This window comes from Lepidochelys olivacea, assembly GCF_965140295.1.
Source record: "Lepidochelys olivacea isolate rLepOli2 genome assembly, chromosome: 13".
In the NCBI taxonomy this organism is placed as follows: domain Eukaryota; kingdom Metazoa; phylum Chordata; order Testudines; family Cheloniidae; genus Lepidochelys; species Lepidochelys olivacea.
Window position 1 is genome coordinate 29870811 of NC_140423.1, and position 13844 is coordinate 29884654.

At 55.0% G+C, this 13844-nt stretch overlaps 1 protein-coding gene across 2 annotated transcripts in view; it reads right to left on the bottom strand.

Moving 5' to 3' along the window:
- Positions 1 to 4619: 4619 nt before the first annotated feature.
- Positions 4620 to 13844, bottom strand: part of MTCL2 (microtubule crosslinking factor 2) — an 81612-nt gene continuing 72387 nt past the window's right edge. For both annotated transcript variants that reach the window (XM_084645350.1, XM_084645349.1), the window contains exons 14-15: positions 6437 to 7877; positions 4620 to 5494 (exon numbers count right to left, since the gene is read on the bottom strand). In XM_084645350.1, the coding sequence (XP_084501476.1) occupies positions 5345 to 5494; positions 6437 to 7877 (1591 nt within the window). In that variant the 3' untranslated portion in view covers positions 4620 to 5344. The remainder of the gene's footprint in view (positions 5495 to 6436; positions 7878 to 13844) is intronic.

Sequence of the window (13844 nt, forward strand, 5' to 3'; positions counted from 1 at the left end):
GCAATGAGCATTTATTTTTAACTGCAGAAATCTGCTGGCATTGAGCGTCAGGGCTTCACAATAAAGTGCTGATGCCTTCCAGGGCTCCAAGCTGATAAACACTGGCTCTTTATTAACCAGTGGCTTGTTTGCACTTCCTCCCCTCCCCCAAATGAGACTCCATTCCCAGCCAAACAGCAGTTCTGGTCCTGGGCAGGGCAAGCCTATAGTCCAATTGGTACTTTTAACTCATCTACTACCCTCCCAATTTAGCTAATTTCATTATTTTTAAAAATTCCTTCAGCTCAAAAGTTCATGCTGATTTAAACTGACCCTGCCTTGTGCTCCGCCTGGGCCTGCAGCCCATCAGATCAGGTCAAACCAAAAGGAAGGGACGTTTGCAAGACATTTGTAATGAGCAATTAACTAAAACAGCCCCCCCAGGAGCTGGGGGTGTCCCAGCTGAGACTGTGAAATGGAGTAATGGATTCAGCAGGTGCTGTTAGCGACAGGGCCAGGGCTCCCCGGACACCACACATCTGCTCAGGGATACAACGGGGCTAGGGGTATCTCTGGGGCCTGTGTTGTGTTTTTAAACATTGAAGCAAAATGCGGTCACACACGGCTCCCTGGTACAAGTAGTGGGCAGGGCGGTGGGTTGAAGAAATGATTTCCCAGTTGCAGGCTGAATTACAACTCTGCGCACACACACACGCACGCTCTCTCTCCCTTTGCAATATTCTCAGAGACCCTGGGGAGGGAAGTCAATCAAAATGTACCAGGAGCTGGGATGATAAAATGGGCCAAAAAGGGAGTTTACAGTGAGCACAGGGCTGCAGTGGAGGCTGATGCTGAAGGACAGCGAGGGGTGGGGGGGACCCTGCCAAGGCCCGGGGACCAGCACAGAGAGGAGCAGCTGGTCTCCATGTCTGATGAGGTCAGCTTTTCTCACACCACTTCCAGCACAGCTGGGCTTGGGGAGGGCTGGAAATGCAGCCAGGAAAAGGGTTCCCCTCTCCCGCAGAGGTTGCCATTGCCAGTCACAACCAGCAAGTGCTGAAAGGCAGGAGAAGGGCATGCTCTCTCAGCCATTAACTAAACTCCCTCCCCCCACCGTGCCAGGGCTGCGTTGGGGGTCAGGGCCAGCCCGCTCCACGCTGCTGGCTTGCTCTGAGGTGGGCTGTACAGCCCAGTCCGAATATCAGAGGAGCCCCCGGGGGGGATTCAAACTCAGCCTAACTGCTAGGAGAGCTGAGCGGAGCATAGCGTGGGGCTTGCTGGAGCATAATTAACAGCCCTGGGAAGAAGGGGCCAGGCAGTTTATGCCGGCTGTAAACACCCTCACCCACCCCCTGAATTTGGGACGTGGTTTCCAAGCACCTGGATCAAGCTGACCCGGAGCGTTGCTGTGGCAGGTCACCTGTCCCAGAGCCCCCGAGGGACAGCCCTCCCTGGCTCATTGAGCATTCCCTGCCCGAATGCACCCTGGACACTCTGCAGCAACAAAAGAGACACGAGATAGGGCAAGGCTACACTACAAAATTAAGTTGACCGTAGGCTGTCTACACTACAGATTACTTTGGTATAAATGTCGCTCGGCAGTGTGAATAATCCACACCCGAGTGATGTAAGTTACACTGACCTAGGCGCTGGTGTGGACAGCGCTGTGCTGGCAGGAGAGCTACTCCCGCCGACACAGCTACCGCGGCTCACGGAGGCAGGCGTTATTAAGCCAACGGGAGAGCTCGCTCCTGTCAGCTCAGAGCGTCTTCACCAGAAGTGCTACAGCGGCACAGCTCCATCAGTGCAGCGCGGACAGTCGAAGCTGCGGCGACGTACAGCCACTGCAGTAATTAAACTGCCTTTGCATGTCCACACTGCGCTCCTTGTGTCGCCAGTGCGGGTCCTCACCAGCAGTGCTTGCACCCATTTAACTGTCAGCGTAGGGCATTGTGGGAAGGCTTCTGAAAGGCAGCAAAAGGGTCTACGCTGGCCTAACTACATCGACCTAAGTGCTCTCCCTCTCACGGAGACGGAGTCATAGTCAGCAGAGTGGGCGCGTTACACTGGTGGCAGCTACATTCTAGGGTAGCTGCTTACAGAGTTAGGTCGCTGTAAGCTGACTGTCGTGTAGACCAGGGCTTAGAGGCCTGGAAATGGATTTAATTGCAGTATTAAATGCAGCATGAGAAGGTGGGTTACAGACCTTCAATCGCTTTGCCTCGCTCACTCAATGGCAGTGCTGCAGCCTCCTGCACAGACAGAGCAAACGGCTTGAAGCGTTTCTCCAGAGGTGCGGGGATGTTTAATTGATTCTAAGGCCTGAGGGGACTGTTGTGACCATCTAGTCTGGCCTCCTGCCTACCACAGGCCAGAGCTCTTCCCTGCATTCATTCCTGTTAGAACTAGAGATCTTGAAAAAAAAATCCCCTTGGTTTACAAACGGCCAGAGATGGCTAATCCGCCCCCCAGCCCTGGTGACTGCTCCAGCAGTTAATCACCCTCACCCCTGACAGGTGCCTGGCAGCAGAGCGCAGGGGGACGGCTGCAAGAAGACACAGAAGGGTACAACAAACACTGCGTCTGAAGGAGTCTGTTTTTAAAGTTTTTTTGTTGAAGAATTGCAACTTTCAGGTCTGTAATCGAGTGACCAAAGAGATTGAAGCGTACTCCAACTGGTTTTCGAATGTTATAATTCTTGACGTCATAGACAACAAAAAACTTCAAAAACAGACTCCAACGAGAGACTGCAGAATTGGAATTAATTTGCAAACTGGATACAATTAACTTAGGCTTGAACAGAGACTGGGAGTGGATGGGTCATTACACAAAGTAAAACTATTTCCCCATGTTTATTTCCCCCCTCCACTCCCCACTGTTCCTCAGACGTTCTTGTCAACTGCTGGAAATGGCCCACCTTGATTATCACTACAAAAGGTTCCCCCCCTTCCTGCTGGTAATAGCTCACCTTAAGTGATCACTCTCCTTACAGTGTGTATGGTAACACCCATTGTTTCATGTTCTCTATGTATATAAATCTCCCCACTGTATTTTCCACAGAATGCATCCGATGAAGTGAGCTGTAGCTCACGAAAGCTCATGCTCAAATAAATGTGTTAGTCTCTAAGGTGCCACAAGTCCTCCTTTTCTTTTTACTGGGACAAAGGCAGCCCTGATTCTCTACACCAGGGATGAACCTGGCCCATGTACTCGTACCACTCTTGTTACTGTGGTGTCTAACCAGTGCTAAGGCACAAATGCTTGGGCTTGGAGGCAGCAGTGCGTGTGCAGAGAAAACCCCATCCCTACAGAGGACACGAACCGGAACGCAGCACCTTCACAGAGGAAGGGAGCAGAAAGGGCCAGGAAGAAGTGAGCGCAGGGATCCTTGAGGGGCCAGCGTGAGTTGCGGGGCAGAAGCAGGGGTCCTAGAGATGTTTGGCCACTGAGTCAGAGCCAAGCTCCCAGTAATGGTCGGGGAACATCAGACTGAATTCCAGCCGTGGCCCCGCTGCCCTCTGCCTCCTCCGGGACAGACACACACACACACACCCCTCCAACCGACGCTGCCCCACTGGATCTCCCACACCTGCCACACTCAGACACAACCACAGCAAGCTCCAGGCTACCAGGCCAAACACACAAACAAATGACCCTGCGGAGACCTCTGCGAATTGCATCATAAACCATGCACAAATACCTTAAATAGTGAGACCCAGGAGATCCAGACGACCCTCAGCGTCCAACCACACCTGCCAGACGCTGGGTGGGACACAACCTAGGGAAATGCTGCCACCTTGGCTTGAGCCACTGTCAGACTCACTGTAACTAGAACCTCGCTCAGACCCAGCTGCGAGGGGCAGGGGAAGGGCCCCCAAGGTGTGCCTGGCTTATCTTGTCCCCAGGGTTTCAGTGCTCTCGGCCCATTGCTCCAGAGGGGAGGGGAAGGGAGAACACACAAACACTCTCTCTCTCTCTCACACACACACACTCCTCCGGCACAGCCCTCTGGAAAAGGGAGAACACCGCTGTACTTCCCCCTGCCCTATGCTCTGTGAGGCTGCTAGGTCCCCTTTCTACTGCAGCCTATAGTCCCACCGCATTGTGTCTGCTCCTGTTCCCATCTGCCTTGGGCTGTGCTTCCTGAGGCCAGGCGGCTGTACAGCTTCTGCCTCCAGGATCCCGCTAGGCGAGCCAGAGACAAAGGGAGCTGCTGCAGCCACTCGGCCAGCGCTCTAGCTCGGGGAGCACTCCAGAGAGGGCAGCTTGCTGCAGCCTCCGGCGCTGGCCAGGCTGGGGCTGGGGTGGGGAATTAAACATTGTTTGGGTGAGGAGAAGGGCCTGAACGAGCCCCGTGCCTGCCCCCGTGACCCTCCCCTCGGCATCCTTCCAGCACAGGAGGCAGGCACTGCAGTGGCTGATGCAACAGCAGGGCAATCCACTCTGAGCTGGGTTTGCACAAAGCCCCAGGGCGCGGGGGAGGGACGGCCGTGTCAGCGAAGGGGCGTACCAGTGCCACTCGAAGACAACATGGCAAGGGAGACAACATAGTGAAGAGCCTCACACACAATAATCAGCTTTATACAACACGCCCCCACCCCCCCAGGGCGCATGCCCCCCCCAGGGCTCACCCCCGGCCCACAGCCCTGTCTGCGAAGTGCAGTGACAGCATGCCCGGGGCATTTCCTCCCAGAGCTGACCCAGCTGCTCTGCGCGCTCCTGCTGCCGATCCTCTCCAGGGCGCTTGTCAGCAGCATGGCCCGAGGGAGTCCCAGGCTCAGGGCCTTGGCTTTGCCAGCTCTCCAGAGGCTGCTGCAGGGTTGTGGTTTCCAGTTCCCACATCCCAGGGCAGGCAGGGCCCATCTCTTCATTCCCCCCCCACCCCCCGCTGGCTGTCCGTCTCCCTGAAGTGCAGGTCTCTGAGGAGCCTGAAGGGCTATGGAAATGGCCCAGAGCTCCCCACCCCAGGCTCTGGGGACGCCCTCCTCTCTCCTGGAATCATCCTTCCCTTGCAGGAGCGGTGAGGCTGGCAGACTACTTCCTGGGGGTTAGGAGACACCCGCCCAGAGTAACTTCCCCTCCACCCCTGGAACCGGATCCAGGCATAACGCGGGAAGCCTCCGTTCCCGACTATCCTGCAGCATCTGCTTCTTAAGCGCCCCCAGCAGCTGGGGAACGGTTAGGAGACAGATGTGCAAGCATCTGTGTCTCTGCGAGAGCGAGGGGCCCGCTGGGACCCCAGCACAGCTCTCCGGGGCTGGCGGGTCCCGCAGGCTGCGGCACAGCTGGCGCAGACGGGAAGCGTGCTCTTTCGTCAGGGCCGCAGAAAGCAGACACGGCTTAGCCCAGTCCCCGCTGCCCTCACTCACTCACTCAGAGGCCCTGCCTTCTCCTCCGCCCGGCTGGGGTCAGAGGGATGCAGCTTGCACTTGGAAGGGGAGTGCCGGACAGCTGAGCGGGAAGGCCGGGCGAAGCAGGAGGTGAGGGACTGGGAGCTGCAGTCGCATGCTGTGTCCTGCAAAGAGAAAGGGGAGGGGAGATTAGAGGTGTGGAGGGCGCAGGGGAGCTGCAGCTGGGACTAGCCTGGTACCCACTCAAGGGCAGATCTCATCGGGCTAGGTGCAGTGCTGGCAGAGGGGACTGCAGCAACACCCAGCTGGGACCAGAGCCCCCTAGGGCTAGCACTGGGTGAGCCCAGAGGCAGAGCACCTGCCCCAAGAGCCAGCTCTTTAGTGCGTGAAGCCCTGACGCGAGTGCAGGCTGAGGTCCCCTGGGCCGTGAGTGTCTTGACCCAGCCCCATGGGTGAGAGCGTGTACCCAGCCCCCCTGTGGGGAGCAGTCTCCGCACGGGAGAAGCCAAGGGCTGAGCCAGCGTGGCCCCTCCAGGCTGCAGCACAAGCCTGGGCTGCTACTGCCTGAGTGTGTCTGGCTGTCAGATGCAGACAGTGCTACAGCCAACCCACCAACTGCTGCAGGAACAGGTCTTCTCCTCTCACCCCTCCGGCCCCTGGGGTGGAGAGGGGCTGCACTACACTTCAGGCTGGGGAGGAAGCTACCTCCTCTGGTGGGCGCAGAAGCTAAACAGACGTTTGCTTTGTCAGCCAGCTCTGCCCTGAAGTCGGTCTTATTCGCTAGGGTAAGAACAAAGCTGCCAGGGGATGTTGGGAAGGCCAAAAGTGTAACTGGTCTCAAAAAAGAATGAAACAAGTTCATGGAAGCTACATCCACCAATGGCTATTAGCCAGGATGGGCAAGAATGCAACTCCATGCTCTAGATGTCCCTAAACCTCTGACTGCCAGAAGCTGGGCCTGAATGACAGGGGATGGATCACTTAATAAACTGCCCTGTTCTGTTCATTCCCTCGGAAGCATCTGGCACTGGCCAACTGGCAGAGACAGGATACTGGGCTAGACAGACCATTGGTCTGACCCAGTCTGGCCGTTCTTATGTTCTTACCTCATTGGCTATCATAGATGTGATGTCCAGGTCCCTTGGGGCCCCGTCTTTGCTCCCCTGGCTTGGGGAAGATGCCTTGGGCTCCTCGCTGCTGCTTTGCTTCAGGAGTTTCTTGTTTAAGCTCCGGGAGACGTTTTCAGATGGATGGCAGGTGACCGGCTGGGAGTGATCCTGCTTTTTGGTGCCATCATCTCCCGGTGATTCTTTCTTCTCTGGGGCAGAAGTGGGGCTCTGGGCCCTCCCGCACACGTTCCTGAAGAACTCTTGCACGATGCCGTATTTCGGGGCTTCTGGCTTAGCTTTGCTCTCTGGACAGCCTGGTTTCCAGATGGACTCTGTACTCCCGGAATGCTCCACAACACTGAACAAGCTGGACAGGCCGTCATTGATGTTACTGAGGACCGGGCTGTCTCTGGTTGTGGTTGACCTAGCCCAGGCCGACCCATTTTGCTTACTCTGATGAAGGTTCCAGAAGCTTCTGTCCTTCGAATTGTCGAGCTTGGAGGAAGACCGTCTCTGGAGCTTTGGGGAGCCACACTTGGGAGAACAACAAGGCCGTTCGATTCTGGAGTGGACTTTGTCCAGAGACGAAGAAATCTGTTTGCTACGCACAGACATCAGGGAGGAGCTGCGTGGGGACCAGCTCTTGCTGTGGAGGTTTCCCCGGGGCATGTCTGTCTGCAGACCGACGCTCACCATCTGAATGGTCTGGGTCCCGACGCTCGTCAGCCCCGTGGTCTGACTGGAGGCGCTCTTCACCTTCCTCTCCAGCGAGCTGGAGCGGATGGCCTGCCGCACGCAGTTGGTGATCTCTTTCATGTCGTCGCTCATGTTGCCGGAAATCTCAAAATCGTGCAGGGAGGATGGGAACCGGGGGCCGGAGGGCCCAGCCTTGTCGGCACTGCGGCTGTCCAGCAGCTCGCGGTGCTGCTTCGAGAAGTTGCACAGCCACCGGCTGTACGTGTTCTCTGAGCTGTCGGATTCCTCCAGCTCTGTCGGCTTGGCCATTGTGAACAGGAAGCCCGGCTCAGTCATGATCTTCCCCTCCTTGTTGTGGATTAGCGGTGCCTCCAGTCTTCGCACTACCGGAGGGCTGTAATAGATGCGGATCCCGGTCTTGTCTGGTGCCGTGTAGCTCCTCTGCATTTGCTTCTGGGCCGGATCCTGCCCAGAGAGGTTGTTTGCCCGGGAATAGTCCCATGAGGAAATGCCCAGTTTGTCTTTTGCCAGGCTCTCAGGGGCAGGTTGCTCTGTAGTCACATATGTACAGTTTTTGGGGTGGACTCCGGCAGGGTCTGTTATGCCATTAGGCAGCAGCTGTGTGGCTGGGGACCCCTTGCCTCGTGCGTGGTCAGGGATCACAGGGCTGGTCTTGCCTGGAAGGTAGGGAGAACAGTCGAGCAAGCTTTCAAACTCGGACATTGAGGAAATGGACTTTGTCCTAAGTGGAGAGAAGAGGGGAGTGGTCAAAACGCGTGGGAAACGCAGGTAAAGAACTCGTGTAATGGCGGCTCTTTCAGAGCTGTGGATACCACTGTACGTACACACGCGCCCCATCCACGAGACCAAAAAGTTTGGAATAGCAGTGTCTGTTGGGCCTGCGCTTGTTCCCCCCTCCTGCTCATGCTCCAATACAAGGGCCCAAAGCACACACCGCTGAAAGCCTCCCGCAGTACCCTCGCAATTCAAAGCCCATGTTCCTGAGGGCTCTGAAAAGCGAGGTGGATCAGGGATCCATGCTGACAACGACATCTCCAAGAACCACAGTTACTGCAGGGTAAGTAACTGGTCTTCCTTCTTCAAGTGCGCGTCAGTGGATCCTGCGGTAGATGACTGGATCGTGGGGGTGAGGAGTTTCAGCTGTATCACTCAAACAGGGACTGAATCAGAGACTCACAGCAAGGTAGGGCTGGCAGGGACCTCGAGGGGGTCATCTAATCCAACCCCCCGCACTGAGGCAGGACCAAGTAAAACCCAGACCATCCCAGGCAGATGTTTGTCCAACCTGTTCTTACAGACCCTCAGCGTGGATATTCTGCAGCCTCCCTTGGAAGCCTGTTCCGGTGCTTAACTACCCTTACAGTGCTGATTACTTTTGTCCTACTTCCTGTGGACTTGGAGAACAATTGATCAGACCTCTCTATAACAGCCCTGAACATATCTGAAGACTGTCTTACTCGTTTCTCAAGACTAAATATGGCCAGTTCTTTTAACCCTTCCACATAGGGCAGGTTTTTCTAAACCTTTTGTTTGTTTGTTTTTTTGCTCTCCTCTAGACTCTCTCCAATTCGCCCACATCATTCTTAAAGTGTGTTTCCCAAAACTGGACACAGTACTGCAGCTGAGGCCTCACCAGTGCTGAGCAGACACCTCCGATGTCTTACACCTCCTGTTAATACACCTCAGAATTATATTAGCCTTTTTCGCAATTGCATCATGTTGTCCAATATTCAATTTATGATCCAGTATAACCCCACATCTGTTTCTGAAGTATTACTGCTGAGCCAGTCATTCCTCATTTTGTATTTGTACATCTGATTTTTCCTTCCTATGTGAAGTATTTTGCGCTTGTCTTTACTGAATTTCATCTTTTTGATTTCAGACCAATTGTCCAATTTATCATGGTCATTGTGAAGTCTAATCCTGTACTTCAAAGTCTTTGCAACCCCTCCCAGCCTGGTGTCATCTGCAAATTTTATAAGCATGCTTTCACTCCATTAGCCAACTCATTAATGAAAAATTTGACCAGTACCAGAACAGGACAAACACCGTCGGATCCCCGCTAGGTAAGCTCTCCTAGTTGGACAGGGAACCCTGGAAAACGACTCTGAGTACTGCTTTTCAACCACCTTACAGTAATTTCCTTTAGACCACACTTTCCTAGTTTGCTTATGAGAACATCACGTGGGATTGTGTCAGAAGTCTCACTAAGGTCAAGATACATCAGATCTACTGCTTTCCCCCTCCCTCATCCCATCCACTAGGCCAATGACCCTGTCAAAGAATGGCTCTTCCCAACTCGTGATCTGCCCTGGCTGCCATGTCAAGGATGTAATGTTTCTCAAAAGTCAGTGGGTTGCTCCATGTTCCAGCCTTGCCGATGTCAGAGAAGACACATTCCTGGAGCAGGTGGAAGACAGAGCCTGTGCCTTGGTGGAGTGTGTGGTGACGTATGGAGGGGGAGGCTCACCAGCCATCCGCCAGTAGATGGAAATACACAGTGGGATCTACTTAGAGATTCTCTGTGGCAAGATGGCATGGCCTTTTGATAGGCTGGGGATGAGTCCAGAAGGGCCTGGTGCTTGATGGGTGTGGTCCTGTTAAGATAGCAGAGAAAAGCTCTGGACAGGGCCAAGGAATATGGCTTCTCTTCTTCAGGGTCGAGTGGGATTTGGGAAGGACACTGACAAGGCAATTGACGGGTAGTGGAATTCCAAGGCTGCCTTGGGGATGATGCGGGCTGAGCACCATCAGGTCCATATGGAAAAATGCATAAGGCAGTCTGGCCATGAGGGCTTGCACAAGGATCCGCAAAGGGACTTGAGCATTGCAACGCCTCACTTTTCGGCACCCAGAAAATCACTGCAATCAATCCACAGAGCCTGAGCTAGGGGCCCAGACTCCCTACGCAAGGCACGGGGGAGCCAGGCACCACAGAAGCCAGCACACTGAGCAGCGACCCGCCTAAGCTAACCCATGGGAGATGCTGATGATGAGAGGGTGTGCCCTAAGCCCGCCCCCCTCACAGAATTTGGCACCTATGGCTGCTTGTGATCCTGGAGCCAGGCGCCATTCGCACCTAACTCCACGCAAGTGAAAGGGCTCTTCCCTCACAACCTTAGCCCGGCGGTTGCGGCATTCACCTGGCATGTGGGAGACCCCGGTTCAATTCCTCCCTCTGCCTGATCGGGGGGGAAGGGATTGGGATGGTGTTTCCCATCTCTTGACTGAGTGCCCTAACCACTGGCTAAACATTATAAAGGGATCCTTGTCCTCTGGCCATTGGGCGTGGAGTTAGGCGTGCTCCGGGTGCACTGACTGGATCATAGAATATCAGGGTTGGAAGGGACCCCAGAAGGTCATCTAGTCCAACCCCCTGCTCGAAGTAGGACCAATTCCCAGTTAAATCATCCCAGCCAGGATCGGGCCCTGCTGATGAGGCAGGCGTGACCCTGCCCATCTTCCCCGGCCTGAGGATTGTGCTGGGGTTAGGTGTGAGACAGACATCCAGATGCCTGTTGGAGGCGAGGGGTGCATTGCTGAGGAGGAAGGCTGGTGCCCCCTGATGTACTGGCATGGTACTTGGGTTGCCTTGGATGGCAGGATGGCTCCACTGTCTTGACGGAGGCTGAGGATAGTATGGGGTTGGGGAGCACAAGACGGCCTTGGAGTCTTAATGGGTGTAAAGCGCCATCTGTCCGCTCCTTGCCATCGAGGGACAAGGCTCAGTCATGGCGTGTTCCTCTCTCAGGGTATCAATGCCTGGGGCCACAACACTCAGTGCGCTGTCACAGCAGTGGCCATAGACCGAGCTGCTGTGTGAGAGGTGTCCATCACCGATGTAAGGCCATCTTGGCCACCAACTGGCTGTTCTTAATGACCTCCCTGAGCTGCTCCCTGTTGCTAGGCAGGACCTTTGAGAGGAAGGGGGTGACCCAGTACGGCCCGGCAATTAGCTACATTCAGCTGAGGCAGAGTACGATGTGCTCCCAAAGAGGTTGAGCCTTTGGGGTCCTTGTCCTTAGGGATACTCTTACTCAACTGAGACTGTTCGTGTACCACTGACATGACTGGGGAAGCCTGGGCAGGGGTGAGCAGAGACACACTTGAACCCTGTCAGAGACTTCACACAGAGTGTTACTGCAGCAGGCATCTGCCACAAGGCCCTGGCCAGGCTGACAAGTCTCTCATTCACAGAGAAGACAACCCGGGCTGGACCAGAGGTTGACACAGATGGCAGAAGAGAGGGCCCTCGGCTGGAAGATGGGGTGACAATGCTCTGATGATGGTGAGGATCAGCCGATCCCCACTGGAGGCGGCACTGGTGTTTATGGCACTTTTGCTACCGGGGACTGAACGGGTGCAGGCAGGTTCTTCGGCACTGATGAAGGTCCCGGTTCTCCCTGGGATGCATCCTTCATGATAGGCATTGACGCTGAGGCACCACCAGAGCCTGCCTCTGACACAGGCTGCTCGTTATCAGCAACCCTCGGGCTGTATGGGGCGTGGTTGTTTTATCCTCAGGGGCTCTACGTGGTCTGTCCTTATGGGAGGACACTGAGCTCCACCTGGAGTCTGCCTCTGTGCCTGGAGCTTCCTCTTGGTGTGGCTTGAGAACAGGAAATGGTGCCTGATTTGGCGCTGCGGGGAGTTTCAGTGGGGGCGCCAGAGCAGCGTCCCTTCTCAGCATTATCTTCTCCATGCTGGCATTTGGCACTGTGAGTCTGCTAGACAGGGCACTGGATAACACTGTCTACTAGCAGGGCTCTGGGCACGATCCTCAGGCTTTGATGAGACTCCACAGATTGCTCCAGAAGATGGGCCTTCAGCCACGTCTCACAACTTGGGAGTCCTAGCCCAGAACAACAGGTACTCCAAACCCTGGCTCGGTATGTGTGACTCTCCTAGATACCTGCTGTGCCCAGCTTTCAGTGGGGAGTCCTTCACAGGCTGGCCAGGGCTTGACACTTTGAGGTTTCAAGTCCACCATGTTAGGTAGCTGCGTCCCGGAGGGATGTCCAGCAGGTCTGACACTACATTATGTAGCGTGTCCAGGGGGGGATGTCCAGCAAGGTCTGACAGCACGTTAAGTAGCTGCGTCCGGGGATGTTCTGTGGAGTCTGGCAGCCAATACTCAGTCCAGACGTGTCGATGTAGATTATGGCAGTCATACGTGGAAGAATCGGAAGAGCTCTCGCAGTTGTAGAAGATTTTTGAGATGGTTCAGCCAAAGCTAAGAACTAGCAGGTCTGACACCTGCCAGGTTCCATCTTTGTGCTGCAGGTGGTGAGAGGGACCTGAGGGAGGGTCATGGCTGCCCTACCCTTTATGGGAGCATGTGTAGGCACGAGGGCAGTCCTGAGAGACTCTGCTCATCAAGCAAACTCTGGCCTCGTGCATGAGGTGCACGCATAGGCGACGACTCCGTGGGTGCTCCAGGGCTGGAGCACCCACGGGGAAAAATTAGTGGGTGCTCAGCACCCACCAGCAGCCAAGCTCCCCTCCCTGCCCTCCTCACCTCCTCCTCCGCCTCCTCCCCTGAGCATGCCTCATCCCCGCTCCTCCGTCTACCTTCCAGCGCTTGCTGCCTCCAAACAGCTGTTTGGCGGCGTAACAAGCTGTGGGAGGAAAGGGGGAGAAGTGGGAACGTGGCACACTCAGAGGAGGAGGCAGGGAAGAGGTGGAGTCGGGGCAGGGATTTGGAGGAGTCAGAATAGGGGCAGGGAGGGAGCGGAGTTGGGGTGGGTCAAGTTGGGCCATTTCCTGCACAAATCCAGGTTCTCTCACCCCCTCACCCCCCTCCCAGAAACCACACACACAAACTCACTATCCTGCTGGTAATAGCTCATCCAAAGTGACCATTCTCCCTACAATGTGCATGATAATTAAGGTGGGCCATTTCCAGCACAAATCCAGGTTTTCTCACATCCCCCCACCCCCATACACACACAAACTCACTCTCCTGCTGGTAATAGCTCATCCAAACTGACCACTCTCCAAGTTTAAATCCAAGTTAAACCAGAACATCTGGGGGGGGGGGTAGGAAAAAACAAGAGGAAATAGGCTACCTTGCATAATGACTTAGCCACTCCCAGTCTCTATTTAAGCCTAAATTAATAGTATCCAATTTGCAAATGAATTCCAATTCAACAGTTTCTCGCTGGAGTCTGGATTTGAAGTTTTTTTGTTTTAAGATAGCGACCTTCATGTCTGTGATTGCGTGACCAGAGAGATTGAAGTGTTCTCCGACTGGTTTATGAATGTTATAATTCTTGACATCTGATTTGTGTCCATTTATTCTTTTACGTAGAGACTGTCCAGTTTGACCAATGTACATGGCAAAGGGGCTGCTCAGCAGGGTCACTTCCTAGAAGGAGTGAGAGGGGTTGGAGTGGGAGGGCCAGGAAGAATGCTGGAAGTGCCTATCACTGTTTGGGTCTCCCCAGCTTGGACAGGCAAGCGTGGGTGGGACAGTTCATTTGGGGTGCTATAGAAAGCCCAGGGGCCCCGATGACCCTGCAGAGAAACGCTATGAGCCCTGACCTGAGCGCGCGGCTGTAAGACCTGACCCCAACACCTGCGCCGGGCTGTGAGCCCCGACCCCAACAGGTTTGTAAGCAGCGAGCCCCAACTCTAGTGCCGGGCTGTGAGCCCCAAGCCCCTACCCCAACCCTGGCCAGGCGCAGGG